General features: G+C 41.4%; 1 protein-coding gene across 1 annotated transcript; it reads right to left on the reverse strand.

Moving 5' to 3' along the window:
• Nucleotides 1-592: 592 nt before the first annotated feature.
• LOC108939433 (large neutral amino acids transporter small subunit 1-like) lies at nt 593-10,874 on the reverse strand. Its single transcript, XM_018760780.2, has 11 exons — nt 10,587-10,874; nt 8,906-9,370; nt 8,534-8,659; nt 5,124-5,229; nt 4,711-4,755; nt 4,057-4,180; nt 3,855-3,958; nt 2,659-2,755; nt 2,315-2,464; nt 1,895-2,069; nt 593-1,639 (listed from the first exon to the last, which is right to left on the reverse strand). Exons 1-11 carry the CDS (start codon nt 10,654-10,656, stop codon nt 1,572-1,574), a joined length of 1,530 nt encoding a protein of 509 aa, XP_018616296.1. The 5' UTR covers nt 10,657-10,874; the 3' UTR covers nt 593-1,571.
• Nucleotides 10,875-18,963: the final 8,089 nt, after the last annotated feature.

Raw genomic sequence — 18,963 nt, forward strand, 5'->3', positions numbered from 1 at the left:
CTGTCCTGGGTGTGTCCCCTCCCCCTCCAGCCTTACACCCTGTGCTGCCGGGTTAGGCTCCAGCCAATGTGCGTGTGTATATTTTCTTTCGAGCATTTATAACCAATACTTAGTAACAAAACCATAAGCCACATTTAAATGATAAAGAATACTAAACAGTTGTACTGATTCAAGGGTTCAGTGTGTTTCACTGCTGCAAGGAATCACTTCTGCCTGGAACTTTTATCTGCCAAAATATATAGGTCTTGATCTTCACTTATAAGCAACGAAGAAGAAAACGCCCGATGACTGTTGTTATATTTGACAGTGTTGTGTAAAAAGGACTTTCGGAAACAAAGAAATTTTAGAATAAAATATTTTAATCACACATGTACCTGCCAGGATTACCAACAAATTGAACAGGGAATAGTATTACAAGAGATCAAGGGGAATAGGGGACAAGTACAACAGCTTTATTACATTTTACAAAAAATTCAAAACAAATACTGAATGATAACATTCAATGACATAAAATGTACAATCAAATGTTTTACTTCTGATCCCACAGGCATTTTTTCAGATCTCTGAACTACTTCACACACACACTCACACTCTATAAAATAAAAAATAAATATTTATGTAGCCTTGACAAAAAGCAACATTCTCCTCTATATTATGACAAAAAATTAAGCATTGAATCATAGATGTATTTACATTGCTTTACAGTTGATGCTGGTATGCTTATGATGCTATTGTGTATTTCACTTTCCAGATTTTCTTGTGCTCTTGACCACATCTCAATGGTATGCGCAGCAGATTGTTAAAACTTTGGTAATGACAGACAGCAGGCTTCATCTGTAAGCTGCCTAAATCTTAAATATGTAATGATTCTTAAAAATGTAATGATTCTAAACTGACAGCAAAGCTCAACTTCATCACATATCACTTAATACATTCACTCTGGTTTAGTCCTTCAAATAAAACTGTAATAACAATATTTACCACAGGCAAACAAAAAAGGCAATGTTGCATTTCTCATGGATTTATATTTGAATCAAATTACTCAAAATTATGTATAACAAATATTTAAATGTATACCACACAAGATCACTGAAAGAAATCCCCTACATTTACGTGTTTTTTTTATCCATTTTAATAGTTTCAAGGGGTGAAAATAGTCTGTTTCAAGTAATATCTGTCCATTGTTTTTCTAGTTTTGTTTTAGCATGTTTTTATTATCTTTATCATACATCCAAGAGCCAAAAGATCCTATCTTGCCCAAGATATTTGCTTTCATGACTCAAGATGTTCTTAAAAGGCTCCAAAACAAAGCTGAATATGATGGAATATGAAGCTGACGTTACAGATAAAGCCAGCAAGATATTAGTAGATTGGTTAGGTAGATGAGTCCTTTATGAAGAACTACATGGTGGAAACAGTAAGATGGGTTTCATGGAGGGGTGCCAGAGTTATAGCACACACACAATTTGCAAACCTCACAGTATACTAACTCACACTGCCACATATTTATTGTGTAGTCAAAGAACACTGGTACACTGTTTTGTCCTGTGATTATGGCACACTAGGACTGATCACTCAGGTGGTCCTCGCTCCTCTGGAACAGACATGAAAATCTTCTGACAGAACATGGTAAAAATCTCTGCAGAGGCAAACAGGAATAGTCCACATGATCTTTATTCTGCATTAAAAATGTTCAAGATGTTGAATCATGGTAAGTTTTCTTGACAATCAGTTACCTACATCCTATGTTAGAAAAACAGCAGCTCTGTGCAGCAGGATATATTTGTTTAGGAGTGGATACAACCAAAAATAACTCACCCTGGGCTTTTCATTAAGTTTGCATTACACAATTGTTATACCTCAGGAAAGGCAATCATGTACATGAGGAACTCACCTAGAATCTTCTGCACAACGTACGGTTTCTTCCACTTGTAACCCAACAGATAGAAGGGGATGCCAGTCAGAATGATAGTAGTCCCAATCAGGCACTCAAACGGAGCCGCCCAGAAAGACACCATAATCATGAAGACGCAGCCCAGAACAAATGTCACAGGGATCAACACACAGATCTGGCAATAAAGATCAAAAAGAAAACATCAAAAAGGACAGTGGCACCGTCTTAACTGTACACACACTACTTTATAGGTGGGAAAACTGTACTTCATTACATTTAAAAAAAACACTAGGATTGATCACTTCCATGCAGTTTAATTAGAGGAGCATCAATGGAAATAGTGCGCATTGGAGAGGAGTTCTAAGCATGCTGGAATCTGAGTGGAATGCATCCCTGTAAATTGGAGCCAGCTACCCTCACCTTGATGGGCCTCCTTAGCTCAGGCTTCTTCCAGCGCAGCCACAGCATGCCAGCAATAGCCATGCCCACACACAGCCAGGTAAAGAAACTGAACAGGTTGATTACAGAGAAGATGTCTCTGGAACAGGCATATAGCATGGACAGGAAACACTGCAAGAGCAACACATGAAATCAAGAGTAAGTTAAGGTCTGTCAGGGAACTCTGCTGCACAACTCTTAACTATGTTACTCAAATGAAAACTGCAAGATTAAACACCCAAATACATGTAATATGTAACATTTTATTTAGCAGGCCCTAGTGAATCAGCCAAGCACCCATACATTTTTGCTGCCAAGTGACTTACAGTGAAGATGAGAGAGGGTACAGGGGTGAATAAGTCAGTGTGGACAAGACCCAATGCAGCAGGGAGCTGACCTTCTCGAGCCCCAGCATAGAACAGCCTGAAGAGTAAAAACACATCAGCAACCTGCTAATAAATTTTGTGACATACAGTCTTCGCCCACTTTATCAAAGATAATGCATTCCAGAAAATCCCTTTGCAACATGAGCTTTCATATATCAAAGATGTAAATACCGTTAGTTTCAATGGTAAAAGTTTTTATGCATTCCTGAGCCCCCAAAGTGACATCCATTTAAAATATCACCAAATCAAATTAAAATAAACAGCTATTTTAGTAACTAATATTAGTTATTATAACACAACATAAGAAGGCTGTTTCCCTTTATTAGCTACTTTATAAAACCATATGGTTTTATATTATAATTAATACTGTACATCCATTTACCTGTACAGTACTCATGTTTTTGTTCCCGCTTACTGTAAACTTCAATGGTCACAAACACAATATGCATACATACATACATATGTGTTTTATGTATGAAAAGAAAACAGAACAATTAAGACAAATGTATTAAAACAATGCAAATGAATTTTCACTCATTGAACAACCTGACATGGTGTTTCATAGTGCCTGGGCTGTGCAGTGCAACATGAGTTCAATCCCTACTTGGTCTGTGGGGAATTTGCATGTTCTCCCCATGTTCGCAGGGGTTTCCTCCCAAAGACAGTTTCAGGTGAACTGACGACTATACAATTTCAGCGGTGTGTATGACTGCATGTGCACATGTGTGTTTGAGCAGATTTCCACTTCCTTTATATTATTTGTTACATTTATTTTCACTTGGCGTAGCAATAATGACCTAAAAAGAACCTCATGAGAGTAAGTGGAGGAATTATTACCTAATGTGACCCCACTGTAACTTCCCAGATGACCATTTGGCGCACTAAGGTGCACACCCATGAATTTAAAGGAGAATTTGAAGGATGAAATGGGCAATTTTTCAACACAGTTTTACTGCATCCCACGTACTTTCCATAACTGGATTTTTTTTTAACATAAACTGACAAGTAGTGTTAAATAACGTTCTTCGTAAATGTGAATTTTCGAAAGTCGAACCATCGTATCTCGGGGGGAGACTGTAAGTGAGCCTGTCTGTTGTGAGCTGGAATCTTAAGGACGGTATTAAATCAAAACTCACCGAGCAGAAGTAAACAAGCTTCCATTGACTGCTCCAAAGCAGGACAACCCCACAAAAACTGGGATGAGCCAAGACATCACCCCAAGATGGTACTCTCCAAAGAGCTGCAAGTATACAGTAAAGGGCTTTCATCTTTTCCAAGCCATTGGTATGACATGCTTGAAACAAAATGTGCAAAATTTATCTACTATATCTGTCTTACCACAGCCACTGCCTCTGAGTCTACCATTACACGTGGAGGAATAGTGGTAAAATACGCCATGTTGGTTAACACGTAAACCACTGTCACAATAGGCATGGAGATGATTATAGACAGCGGCAGGTTTCTGCAAAAACAGGTGAACACAGAAGATTCAGGGTGAAGCAGGCTCTTTCAATCACATAAGTTTCAAAAGTGAAAAGGTTTTACTGATCATCCTTAACTTACTGTGAAAATGAATAACAGCTTCTGGTGGTGGACACATATATTAACATCAATATGGCTTGGAGGAAATGTTTACATTAATGTCTTTGTCACCGTGTAATGTCACCCACCAGAAAGGCTGAATGAGAAAAATAAATGTACTCAAAAATCAGAAGTCTTTCCATTTCCACAACAAATTTTCTCGGAATAGATAACTCTGTTTTGATTAGGTGAGAGGTAAAATTTTTAAATACCACAAAATCTAAATAAAATTAAAAAAATTTGCTGTATTCTACTGTTGCCAAACATTTTGAGGTGTAACTTTGAATGTTGCACATACATTTTTATGTGGTCCAATATTATCTGTTCTACATTCAGACTGACTTAGGAACTGAAATTAAGTGGATATCCTCCAAGTTGTTTTAAAATCTCAGAGATAAGAAAGTTATTTACTTCTCTGGATTGATCATTTCCTCTGTAACGTAATTCAAATAATTCCTGAAGAAAAAACAAGAAAGTGTTAAGTATTTGTTTTGCTCATTTGCATAAAACCAATGCAAATTGTTAAAATACACAGTATGTTGGGGTCTTGTTTTATATACCTATAATATGTTCACAAGTAACATGTTCTCCTCTAAACATAGCACTGAAAGCAATAACGTGCATTTGTAGAGTAAAAGGCGGTAAATTTGATGTTTGAAAGGTCTAAAACAATGCAATGAATGGTGAATTGATGGTTAAACTCCTGTGTCAAATGTTCTAGTGTAACTAACAGACAAATTCTGTTGTGCCTCCAAATCAGAACTATTGCATCAAAGAGAAAGGGACAAAGACATTTTACTATGTGAAAAGCGTGTATCTCTCACCACCCTCCAAATGCAAAAAGACCACTGTAAAGTGCAAGGACCATGTTGTCAACCCCCATTTTACTGTCTTCAAATGCAAGCTCTGGTTTCAGGTAAGGGATTTCACCTGTCAAAACAGACAAAAAATAAGCATTTCGTTGTAATCATTTGGGTTCCAAAAATTACTGCACAGCAATTCAAAAAACAGTATGCAGCAAATAGTTTGTGAAACATTTATAAGATGTATATGGAAATTCATATGCGTAGAGGAAAAAATATAAAAGAATGGAGTCTGCACAAATTCAAATTGAAATACAAATATTCTCTTTTTACTTCAAAACCAGGTAACCCGGCAACATAGGGTGGGGGGCACACCCAGGATGGGATGCCAGTCCGTCACAAGGCACCCCAAGCAGGACTCAAACCCCAGACCCACCAGACAGTAGGACCCGGCCAAGACTGCTGCGCCACCGTGCCCCCCACATGAAAATCAAAAAAATCTTAATAAAGTTTATTTCCTTGATTTTTTCACATATTAGTTTGTTAAAAACATCCAAGAAAGCGAAAGTAAATTGAAAATTCGCTATAAAACATTTATTTATTCTCTTTTTGTCAACGGCTCATACATGGTCACAGTGTTCCTCTATTCAAGAAACATTGGGCATGATGCAGGATACAACATGGATTTTTGTTTATTTTTATTGTTCAACACAGAAGAAAATTAAAGCCTACCTTAAAATGTCAGATTTTTTTTTTAAAAAAACTCTTTTGTATTTGACACCCTATGAGTAATTTTTTTTGAGTTATCAGTCCCACCAAAACACATCTTTGGACTGTGGAAAGAAATCTGTAGGAGTACCCAGAAGAAACCTGTAACCTACAAACTCAGCACAGACTGTGCAAACACAAAGTTCTCTATGAAAAATTTCTCCGTGATGAAGCATGTATCTACTAAATTAATCTTGCAGCATCCATATCTTATTTTCTCAGACCTCAAAGCGTGAACCTCTTCTGTATTTTGGCTAGAAAATTAACTTGTTTATGCCTACGCCAGCACACTTCAACCATGTTTTTCTCTTGCCATTTACACCTTTGCTCCAGCATTTGGGTTGTATTAGGGTAAGAAAAGTACCTTACCATACTGTTTTTCTTAATTATGTAAGGTGTTTATGACTGACCTAGGCAGAAACAAGCCATGTTTTTTCTTAAATCTTATTGGATAATTTGTTTCTGTTTTATTCTGGTTTGGTGAATAACCGTTGTTAATGTAGTGGACATGTGACCTTTTTGCCATAAATACCTGTATTGAGGAAGGATACCTCTGAAGCACTTTGTGACTCCCTACCACTGGCAACATTCTGTACAGCACTTTGGCTGAATCACATCACGCACACACACATCATCTGAAACCGCTTGTCCCATACAGGGTTGCGGGGAGCCGGAGTCTAACCCAACAACACAGGGCATAAGGCTGGAGGGGGAGGGGACACACCCAGGATGGGACACCAGTCTATCAAAAGGCACCCCAAGTGGGACTCGAACCCCAGACCCACTGGAGAGCAGGACCTGGTCCAACCCACTGCGCCCCCCCTTGGCTGAATCAATGAAGTATTTTATTTGATTGGCTGCAGAAGTTATTGCTTTCATCCACAGTTTAACTTGGCATCATATGAGAAGGATTGCAATACTGAGAGAAATGGAGGGACCCCACCGGACAGGATGTGGAAGCAGGCTACAGAGGCACAACTAACAGAGGCAAGGGAATGTCATTTAAATATATTTATAATAAGGGTTGAACCTGTACCTGATTACAGAGCCCAGGCACTATGAGGCACCAGCACTACCTGGTGTGCCACTGTGCCATTAGAACATGCAAGAACAACTTACAAATAGCACGGTAATAAATGAAAAGTAAGAAATTGAACAGAAAGAAATTAGGCCTGCAAACCACTCGTCCACTTGTGGAATACGAAACTTTCCCAACTTTAACTTTCTCTCCATCACAACTTAAGAGACATTTTTTTCAGATCTACTGTATTCTATATTTGGATTAATTTGTTACTAATGGAATCAGACCCATACTAACAACAGAAATGAACTACTGAAACACAGTAAGTCTGAATCAGCTATCCCAATTAGTGGTCCATGGAGATCTGTCAGGGGTATAACAACTTGTAAGGTGTTAGCGGAACCAAATAAAAATTTAGCAATTGTATTCAATGAAGTTATATCCAGTATTGGAGAGGTAAAGTTGGCTTGCCTCAACATCAAGAGGATGTGGCCTACTCTGCCTGTAGTTATGCCCATGAGCTACATTATAAAAACAGCATACTGATCTGATGGAAAGTATTGGTAACCATTCATATTAAAAATAATAAATCTACACAATTAAATGAACCGTGAGTTTTTAATGCAAGTGACTCATATGCGCTCCCATTCTGAAAAAAAGACATAACTTTGTCCCTAATTTGGCACTGTTTTCTACTGCAAGTCATTAGGACAAAACTGTTTACACAAATTTCCAGATCACGGACCTGAACACCTGACTAATGCTTTGAAACTGATGTCCCTGCTTTCTGGTCTCCATAGTAACCACCATGCAGGGCTATTCAATGTGGTATGACTTCTCCGTATCAAGATGAGTTAAGGTGATAAAATGTGTCATTTCCTCATCTGTCTGTAGTTTCATGAAAGGTGTAGTTTCTCCAATATGTAATTATTTTACACACTCACCCAGTCACTATCTGTAACACAATGTTTTAAAATCTCAGATTGCTAAAATTAGAAAACATATACACATCAATATGTGGAGAGACTTCTAAATTTCATTTAAGTGAACCAAAGTGTTTTGGCTTGTTCCTAAAATATTAGTGTGTCTGGTACTATATGTATATAGATGTATATGTCTTTATTTTAAGAAAATACTTATTAAAAATATGGCACACAGGTAACTAGAATAACACTCCAACATTTATTTTTTCCTCTTTGAAAGATTCCAGCATCGGCAAGAACTAAGAAGATGCCTACATTTTGCTCCATATTCACATAATATTTACTTGTTGGACCAACAAACAACACACATTCCTCAGATTTACAAATTAAGCGTGAAATGTTCTGAGCCCTTGCTTCAACACAAAGCAAGTCTTGTCTAACCAGGTGTAATCAAATGGAAAACACATTCGGTGTGTTGATAATTCACTGAATCTGAGTGTCAGTGTTTATCATGTCATTCTCCTATCTGTATAATGAAGAATCAGACTTGTGAACTAAGATCTGTTTTAGGAAACCGAGTGCAATTAAGCAACAAATGTAATAACAGAAATGTTAGTGTTCTGAAACTTCAGACTAGATTTCCATACTGAGCAGTTGTGGTTCAGTGATTTTCTCCAGTACTCAAAGTAGCCATGACTGCAGTCACACGACACGGTTACCTCGAACAATCTGGATGAAGCCAAAGATGATGATAATGCCAAGAGCGAGGAGCTTGGATGCTGTGAAGATGTCCTGCACCTTTGTGGCAGCCTTCACACTGATGCAGTTGACGAATGTCAACATGGCTATATCAGAGAGAAACACAAAGTGGAACAGTAGAATGTCGTCGAAAAAACAGTCTTTCAAAAAAGAAACAGCATCATAGTAGTTAAGCACAAAATTAATTACCATGTATGATTTACTTTAGGTGATTCTGTAACTATTATATTGACAGCCTCTGACCTGAGCTGTTAATAAGCTATAGGGCTGGGTAGGAAATTTCCCTAACCTATTCTCAAGGCTAACAAGTCTGCAAAAAAACATCTACTTACTCAAACAGAGACATGCGATGAGTTTGGCAGCTGTATCAGGCACACTGCATTCAGGATATAAGGGTTTGAGGAGGTAGGTGGCGAAGACCAGCGAGACAACATATTGCGAGGAAGGCCGTATAATCAGCATCTCCACCCAAAGCTTGAGGAATGCGGCCAGGTCCCCGTACACCTCTAAGATGTAGGTGTAATCGCCACCCGATTTGGTGATGGTGGTGCCCAGCTCAGCGTAGCACAAGGCACCCATGGTGGAGATCACCCCACACACGGCCCAGACGATGAGGGAGAGGCCTGCAGAGCCCGCCTCTTTCACAACCCCAGTGGGTGTGATGAAGATGCCCGAGCCGATGATAGTGCCGATGATCATGCCAACACCGTTGAACAACGTGATGCTCCTCTTGAGTTCGATTTTTTCCTTTGTGTCACGTGGGCTGTCCTTTCTTAAACTGTCTTCTGCTGTTGCAACTTCAATTTCAAGACAAAGATGGACACAAAATATACATAAGTACATACTCTGGTCAACTTATAAGTTCATTGAACTTGTAGCAAGCGTTTAATTATACACTCTGTGCGGAAATTCGTGCACTGCGCCACAGTTTTCGAGAATGCCATCATTATTACCACAACAGAAAGTTATTCATGTGTTTCATTTTTTACATGATAGTTAATGGAAATCCTCAGTAACACGGTGAAAAGAGAAGGCCTGGTATGGCGATATGACCAAAGAAGTCTGGCAGAATTATAAGATATTCAACAGCAGCTCTGCAAGAAACAGTGCTTTGGAGATACCAAGCGTTTACCAAAATATAATGTAAAAAAAATGAAATGTGGGAAACTTATTCCAACACAACAGACGTCTCCTGTATTTTCCCGCGCCGACCGCCGCGCAGTGCACGTGCCGCCACAATGACCGGCGCGAGCCATGCCAGTGCTGCAGCGTCAACTGCAACCGTTTCTCACCTCACGAGCACATGATAACGTGTACAACGGGCTTGAGGCGTCAGCCCTGCGACCAGGAAAAGCATCTCATTTAGAAAACTGTTACAGAACGCATATATATTCGTCACTCGCTGTTATCTTGTTGTGGCTTTTCTGCAAATCCACAGAAACAAACTATACACTCCACCAATTTGGCAGTACAGCATTCAGCATAGCCTACTCTGCAAATCCACACTGCACTGGGTTCGCAGAATTCTTAAGAGATTCCTGCAATATCCCTGCGCGTGATACACTGTGACTGTCATTAAATTAGGAAGAATCCACTAACACAAACTTTCAGTAATAATTTTGCTGCTCGGCACAGTACAAGCAGCAAGAATAACTGTTAAAATTGCGCAAATCGCGCTACAGTGAGTGAGTACTTATTATAAAATGGAGTCTGAGAGTGTGGTAGCAGCGGAGAACCACAGACGTGTATTAAATGTGACATTAATTTCCGTACTGCTGCAGGGCTCGGAGCTCGCGCCCTGCGCGCAGAAACAGGCAGGCGGAGCGCGTGCAGCTGCGGAGTAGGTGACGCTCGTGCGACTCACGCCTTTCGAGCTCGAGCACCGGGGACAGGCGCCGTGACGTGAGCCGGAGCAGCGCTACCATGATGTCCGCTGGAAAGCGTCGCGCGCAGCCCAACCTGCCACCCCCCCCCGACACACAGTGTACACCCGCACATTTGATTCCATACTACCCTCCATCTTCTCTCGCTCCTCCGTCTCCTTGCTCACGCTCTCGCTGCTTCGCGCCTTGAGCTGCGCCATCCTCTCTCTCCTCTTTGTGCGGGCGAGGAGCCGGTGCGCGCGCGCTCCCTCTCCTTGGCCGCGCGGCGGCTGCGGTGCCCGGTGCTCGTGTGAAAAGGACGTGGAGTGATGCTCATGCGCTGCAAAGGACCGCGCGCGCAGTGAGTGTGCAACCGTCACCGGATGACGGATGAGCTCACTAGTGATGCACAGAGAAGAAGTCACATACGGCGCTCGCGTGACGCAGCACCGTCACGGTGTCCCTTCGCTTCTCTCACGAGTCACGCACGGTGTGCTTTCAGATGCGGCGTGGGTCCCCGGGCTGTGCTCGGCCCTTCGGTGTGGCGAACTGGCGCTATGAGAGCTTCACGCTCTCTGCTGGACGACGGACGGAAATCATGTCCCCCTTGGGTGTGTGATGATGGTAATGACCTTGAGGCAGCGGGACGGACGTGTCTTGCAGTACTGAGTACTCGAGCAGAACCAGCGAGTTCCCAGAGTTCTTCTTTAGACGTCGCACCGCTCAAGCCTTATTTATTCGATTTGAAGCAATGAGCACAGCGCCCAGGTACTGTGAGGTAGCAGCGCTACCTGCTGCGCCGGTCGGACTTGTTGTGCGATTGTCTTACACTGAAGCCTCAGAGTTGTTCTTTAACAAGTGAGTGGGTGTGACTGACAACACAAGATCCTGGTCAGGAATAATAATTTAGCAGCAGGTTAATGGGGAAGGGTGGTGCGGTGGTGCAGTGGGTTGGACCGGGTCCTGCTCTCCGGTGGGTCTGGGGATCGAATCCCGCTTGGGGTGCCTCGACGGACTGGCGTCCCGTCCTGGGTGTGTCCCCTCCCCCTCCGGCCTTACGCCCTGAGTTGATGGGTTAGACTCCGGTTCCCCGTGACCCTGTATGGGACAAGCGGTTCAGAAATGCGTGGGGGTGGGGGGGTGGGGGGGTGGCACAGTGGGTTTGACCTGCTCTCCAGTGGGTCTGGGGTTCGAGTCCCGCTTGGGGCGCCCTGCAACAGACTGGTGTCTCGTCCTGGGTGTGTCCCCTCCCTTCTCCAGCCTTACGCCCTGTGTTGCCGGGTTAGGCTCCGGCTCTCCGTGACCCTGTATGGGACAAGCGGTTTCAGACAGTGTGTGTGTTAATCAGGATGCACCCTGGATGTGATCCCAGTTGATCGCAGGACAGCCACACACACGCACCTACATTTACTCATATGGTCACACACACTAGGGCCAGATTGTAGTACAACTTCAAACAATTTTACAGGAACACATTTGTCTTTTTCACAACATTTCCAATCGGTCTGGATGGTTGACCAATTCATCACATAAGCATCTGCAATGATCCACTTTGACTTTTATCTACGTAATCAAAAAGGCTTAACAAAAATAAATCCCTGATTTATTTTTCAGGTTAAGGTTTATGAAAGCCTTTCGCCATTTTATTAAACGTAACCCAGATAGAAATTAAAACTCATTTTAAATGACTAAAAATACAAGTGCATTGTTAACACAAACTGACTTTACCAATTTGTCCCACAAATATTTGCAGCAGTTACCTTGTTATTGATCACAGACACCTATAAACACCTGATGTGCTGTAAACACTGTGGAAGGAAAGTACTATACACTTATCCCTGTTGTTTGGTCTCCCCATATCCAGTTTTTTACACACCTTGTCTGACATCATTAAAACACAACCTTAATTGTTCTGCATTTTCACGCACCCGGTCTGGGTCGCAACATTTGGTCCAGCAAGATAAACTAAGACCACATTTAAATATTCTCTGAAGTGGCTATGTGAGAAATGCCGTGAGATACGCTGCATTGTGGGACCAGCGTACCCATGCTCCATTACATTCTGGCACTCTATGGTTTTGCTTGACACTGATTCAAATTAACTTGATGGATTTGCATGCAATAAAAAAGCTTTATAGTTTCACGGAGGTACCTAGGTGAATAAAATTGGAACTGAGATGGAGTGTTTTTTTTTTTTTTTATTTTGGGGCATTTAGAGTCCTTTGGAAGGAGTATTTACAACACCATGTAAATAAGAGAGTCCAATAAAGCACCCTGACCCAGAACCAGACCAAGGTATTGTTGCTCATGTGCAGCTCCCTGATCCTGTTCATTTCCAAATAGTCAATACAAGGGTAATATTAAGAAATAAAAGTATTATTATAAAAAATTTACAAAGTTCTGTGTTACTTACCGTTAAGGGTAGACAACAACTGTGCATGGACTTGGAGTGAGAGGTGGAGGTATTGCACAAAAGAGGATGACGACAGAAAGACAGCATTCCACTGATGGCCTCAAAACTGGTAGATGAAGATGCAGGATCATATAGAGCTTGTTCACCTTTCCTTTGCTTCTTTTCCTCCTTCTCCACTCTTTTGAAAAACTTATGGCAGCACTTACTATTCGCGATCATCATCTGTTGGCACATTGGTGCACAATTTGATTTAGTATGCTAGCCATGTTTTTCTGAAATTTTTAAAAAAAAAGAAAAAATTTCTTTGAAAAGTTAATATCAGCAAAAAGTTTGTCATTGGAAAGTTAGGGAGCAAGTGTACATTAGAGTAAACACACCTATGTATACCTGTCATCCCATTAGATGGCAGCAAAGCACACCGAGAATAAAACGGAACTATGGGACCACGGTATTTTTAAAAATTGAATTACAGCTACTCATTCAAAGGTTTACAAAATCAAACCAGCTCAAGTTACATCTGTAATATTAACCTTTCTTGACTTGTGATTTAGGGATATTAGTGACAAAAATAAAATAAAATAAAATAAATCAAGTTATAAACAGTTAACAGCCCTGACTGCTTTTGTAAGCTGAGCCACTACTTTTTGGAATCTGCCAACATTTTTTTTTTTTCCAAAATATGCTCTCTCTCTCTCGGCATGACTTTGCAAAGGAAGATTAAGAAGGATAGGATCCATGTCTGCTGCAGGCATGCTGGTGGCTGATGGGGCCAATGCAAGACAGGCAGAGTCTGCCACAGCAGGTGCATGGGAGGGACTAGTTGATGGTTGGTGCTAAGGGGATTGGCTTCTTTCGCTTTCAGGGTGCTGCTGGGTGGTGGCGTCATCTCCGGGTCAGCACCTGAGCCACCTGAATGCAGGATGGAGACCGCAGCTTCTAGTAACATCTTCCACCTGCCATTTTCGCCTCTTTCTCATCGCTATAGGACCTGATTTAAAGGAGTCGTGGACATATCCTAAAGCCCTCGCAAAGGAGTTTTTAAGTGGAATACAGTGTGCGCGGAGCTGATCCTACCCTTTAAGCCCGAGGTTCATCTGTCATAGCCTAGCAAGCTGGGATGGTGATGATGAGATCCTCAGGTCGAAGGTTTTATGTCGGAGTTTCCCGTTTCCTAAGCAGGCTGCTGACCAAAGCTGAAGAGGTCTGCCTCCCCTGCTATTTCAACCATAGCTGGTAGGCCACAGCTACTGTCCACAGTTAACTAGCAGCACGCCCTGGTCGCGAACGCTTGGTCGATGAGATCTCGATGGGTCTTGACGTGGAGAATCGTACGTCCAGAGATGCAGTGTTAGAGATGCCAAATTAGCATCCCCCCATCACGTAGTTTAGCCAGCCAGTTGAGGCCGTTGCCCAGGGTATGGCGCTCGGAACCAGCACGTGAAACATTTTGGAGATGGACGGGGACCAGTGTTTCTACTGGTAGGATGCAGCTGTCGAAAAGCAAAGGTGCTACCCTACGCAGAGCCCCCTTGCACCGCAAAATATGCAATAATATGCATAATAGCCTTGAGCTTAAAAATGTCTTATTTCTTGCCATATTGTGGTGTCATGTATTTGGTTTATGTATGACATTCAGTCTTATGAGGTCATTTCTGGGACATTCCAGTCTTTGAGGACTTGATTTGTGCAAGTTTCTGTTCACTAGGGAATTTATTTACACTTCGATAACTTGCTGTTTTAAAAAAGGACTTCCAGAAGACAAAAATAACTGGCCCTCGAGCACCGTCTTAGACCGTACAAGAATAATGATGAGGAATTCAACCAAGGTTTAACGTTATTTACTATGTATTTGTTGTCCATAGCAAGGCAAACCTATTAGTTTGTGGAGCAGTATGTACATAACATTAAACTACATAACATTTATGTTGGTCAGTGAACCAGTTTCACATAAATTTCATTTTAATGTGGATTATAACCAAAGGGACAGATAGGTAACCGTCAAAGTGGATGCTTCGGCTGCTCTCTCAATATACCGGAATAAAATGGAAAGTTTTTCAGCAGAAAGGAAATATTACTTCACTCTGTACGTTACCACTGGGTAATATTATTCACAAGCATAATGTAAGTTTCCACTCATATGCTGATGACACTCAGCTATATGTTTCATTTAAGCCCGATGACCCATCACATACTGTGTGTTTAGCACACAGTTTCACCAATATAAAATTTTGGATGAGTATTAATTTTTTTTACCTCTGAATGCCAGTAAAACAGAGGTACTCATGGTGGGTGTAGGTGCTGAAACTATTGAAAAAAAATCACATCAATCTTTACAACCAATGGTAAAAGCTCCAGGCACACAGAATGTGTTAAGGACTTGGGTGTTTTGTTGTACACAAGCCTGTCATTTGTGTCTCATGTGACTACATTGACTACGTCATGGACTATAGTAATGCTCTTTTATAGGGCTATCTATACCAGACTGTATCCAGATTATAGTGGGGACAGAATGCTGCTGCGAGAACTGTTACAAGAACTAGTAAGTATGACCATGTAACACCAGAATTACATCTCTGCAGTGGCTTCCAGTTATGTTTAGAGTTGATTATAAAATCTTACTTCTGACCTATAAGGCAGTAAATGGCATTGCTCTGTTTTACCTTGGTGAGATTATTGATTCTTATATTAAAAGGCGGTGTCTTCCTTCATTGGATGTCGGTTACCTTAACCTGTGATAAATAAGGTCTCAGTAGGAGGGCGTGCCTTTAGCTCAAGAGAGCCTAAATTTTGCAGTAGTCTTTGGTAATATATGCATACATATCGATCATTGACACCCCTTTTTGGTGAAAATGGTTCAGTCCTTCCTATAAGAAGAAAGGGAGGCTATTTAAAGGGCTTATTTTGCTCCCTTGCAAGAGAGGTGTAGATGTATATAGTTTGTGCTGCTGATGGCAATATCGAGCGTTGTAGACTTTTGTAAATAGTTTCTTTCACTTGGGCACTTCAATAAACACTTTTGGCACTAACAGGGTTTGCTGTGGCTTACCAATGATTGAAGAAAAAAAAAAAAACAGAGTAAGCACATTCATCCTAAACCATGATGTGAGGTGTGACACTGAGTGAATTAACAATGCTTCCACAAGTATATGCTGGTGAACTTGTAATACCAGCTGAGTAAACAGGTGCTATGATCTTCAACCCAAGCAAGTGGATGGCTCTCTACATGGTTAATACAATAAAGCCAGCTGGAAATGAGATCTCCGCTTTAGTCAAACATGGCCAGAGTGCGCAGCTGTCCCCTTGATGCAGTGGAGCTGCCAGACATGCGGCTCTCCGCACCAGAATGGCCCACGTCTGGTCCACCAGTACCATCTGCCAGGCCTGGGTGAGGGAGCACAAAATCTATTGTATGTTGTTCCTGTCATTTGGTTTGGTTGCGAGCCTTTGGCTGGGTAGCAGGTGGAAGTGCAGAGTATCTTGATTGCCAAAAGATGACAGAAAGCTGTGTAGGTGGTTTGGTGTGTAGAGGATTCTGTGGATGATTCTCACCTTGTGGTTTACCCCTTGAGGTTGTAATACCTTTACGAAGTTATCAAGAACTTCCCCTCAATTGCTCCAATAAAATTACCCAGCTGTATAAATGGGTAAATGATTGTAAGCATGTAATAATTATGACCTTAACATTGTAAGTCGCTTTGGAGAAAAGCATCAGCTAAATGAATATATGTAAATGTATTCCCACATAGGGCTCCGCTGTGCACTTTAATGGTCGTCTCTGAACAGCTCTCACCTTTAATGCTGATGCCAAGTCCCCGCACGTCCTACTTGCTGACCTGCACCGTGCACTTCACATCACTGAGCGAGTCCAACATCGGAACGCTTGGCTCCAGGTTCGAACTCACTACCACAGTGTCCTTGATGAAATAAGCCAACATTCGGACCCAGCGGTCCACAGATGCCTGCAGATCGAAAAGTCCGCTTTTGTCCCAGCTGCCATGATCTGCACATGGCTGCAATGAACACGATCACGACAGGCTGGCCGGGGGGTTTCGACATGCTGCGAGTGACACGGTGTTTGGGGTTGCCTCCTTTTAATCTACAGTAATGGGTTCGACTCCCACTTCTGCTGTAATGGCCCTGATCGAGGTCCATACAATGAATTGATATAGTAAGAATACTTGGTTGTGCAATTGGCTAAATCAAGACAACGTCGTTAAACGCTGTAAGTCAACTTCAATAAAGACCTCATGTGAATAAAGGCTAATATTTAAATTGTCTGGGTACGAGTACTTTCTAATATATTTAACACAATGTGGTGGGTGAGTTGTAAACGGTGATTGGAGGCACAAAGTAACAACAATATGTTTAGTCCACACACACACACGTCTACAACCATTTGTCCCAAGTGGGATCGTGGCGAACTTAGGTCTAGTCTGGCAGCACAGGGCGTAAGGCTGGAGGGGGAGGGGAAGCACCCAGGATGGGACGCTAGTCCATCACAAGGAGTCCATCACACCCCAGACCCACCACAGAGCAGGCCCCAGCCAAACCCGCTGTACCACCACACCCCCCTATATATAAATACATAACTGATAAATATGAATAGTGAATCTGTAAAACCATCTGGAGTTCTATCAGGCACCGAACAGGCACAATGCTGGATCTATTTGGACTCACTTCTGTTGTGGTCTCCTACAAAAATGTGACTGTTATTCAGTAATAATCTGTGTATGTAAGTGTCTTTTTCTGCTGTAAAATGCACTTTGCTTAGAGTTTTCAGTTGAAAAAGCATGTTAAATTAATAAATGTACAGAATATGTAAGTGTAAATAAATAGGACTCTGTGTAGGATTGTCAAACAACATACTCCTAGGATTTTCTGTAAACTGTCATAGTGAAACAGCCATGGGCTTTTGGAGTAAAATACAACAGCACTCTGAAAAAGATGTAAAGTTTGCTCTACATGCCATTTGGTCCAAGGTACTTGGTGGCACTGGAAATTGCTGGCCACTGAATTTAGATTATAATTCACAAGACAGAGGATAACTCTCAATCCAAGAGTCCATCATCAGCCACGATACAGAGGCCATGTGGAGACCAGGACTGACATGTGAAGCACTTCAAGGAAGGTATGGAGAGGGGTGTGAATTGAACCAACAAATCTCAAAACAAAAAATGAAAGGCACAAGTGGTATTTACTGGGGAACTGAAGGTCTGACTGGATGATAAATGGAAGATTCCCAGGTCTCTCTCTTCTGTATTTCATAACCTGGTCAATCTCTACATCATACAGTTGTGGTTTGAAAGTAAGTGAACCCAATAGGGATGGTAATTATTGTATAAAATATTACAATAAACATATAAAATCTAAATCTTAAAGTAATAAAATTAATAAATTATTATGATTTTGCACACCTAATTCTACTTACCTACTTGGTTTAACCAGTGGCACTTGGGGTTCATGTATTTTTTGCACCTGTACTACTTCCATTTTTCTACAACACACACCTATTGTGTCAGATGGGAAACACTAGTTTTCAATAAATAACGATTTTGCAGAAAAACCAAGGACCACAAGAGGTTAACATACTTTCAGGAAAAACTGTATATACAGCAGGTAACCACTGAAAACGCAATACTCGTGAAGATACACACCACCACTTGTGCTGAAGTCTATATTGTATCTTTTCTAAATTCTTGCCAGTGCACTACCAAGATACATTTATAGCCAAGGTGTCATTCGAATGCATAAGAACATAAGTGTAAAAGTGGCCAGTGTACATATACAGTATGTTGTTCTAGATTTTCATAGCAGTTAAAGTTGAACCCAAAGGTTGCAGGTTCGATTCCCACCCCAGACTGTAGTGCCCTTGAGCAAAGTACTTACCCTAAATTGCCCCAGTAGAATTTCACAGCTATATAAATGGGTAAATAACTATAAGTCGCTTTGGAGAAAAGCATCAGCTAAATGTACATCATACATATTTGAGGATGTTAATTCAAGGAGTATTAGTGCGACAAAAGCTTGGCTGAACACCACCATTCCCTGTACCTCTACTGCCCCCTAATGGTTGTTTCATATTTCTAACCAACCATCTAATTCACAGATCTGATAG

The sequence above is a fragment of the Scleropages formosus genome, chromosome 19 (genome assembly GCF_900964775.1).
Source record: "Scleropages formosus chromosome 19, fSclFor1.1, whole genome shotgun sequence".
Classification (NCBI taxonomy): domain Eukaryota; kingdom Metazoa; phylum Chordata; class Actinopteri; order Osteoglossiformes; family Osteoglossidae; genus Scleropages; species Scleropages formosus.

What these genes read in the sequence shown, in the direction of transcription:
- LOC108939433 (XM_018760780.2), bottom strand. Translation starts at nt 10,656, where the DNA reads ATGGCGCAGCTCAAGGCGCGAAGCAGCGAGAGCGTGAGCAAGGAGACG. An exon ending in GGAGCGAGAGAAGATGGAGG is followed by an intron (nt 9,371 to 10,586) that starts GTAGTATGGAAT and finishes TTGAAATTGAAG; the next exon opens with TTGCAACAGCAGAAGACAGT. An exon ending in CGTTGTGCAGAAGATTCTAG is followed by an intron (nt 1,640 to 1,894) that starts GTGAGTTCCTCA and finishes TTGCCTCTGCAG; the next exon opens with AGATTTTTACCATGTTCTGT.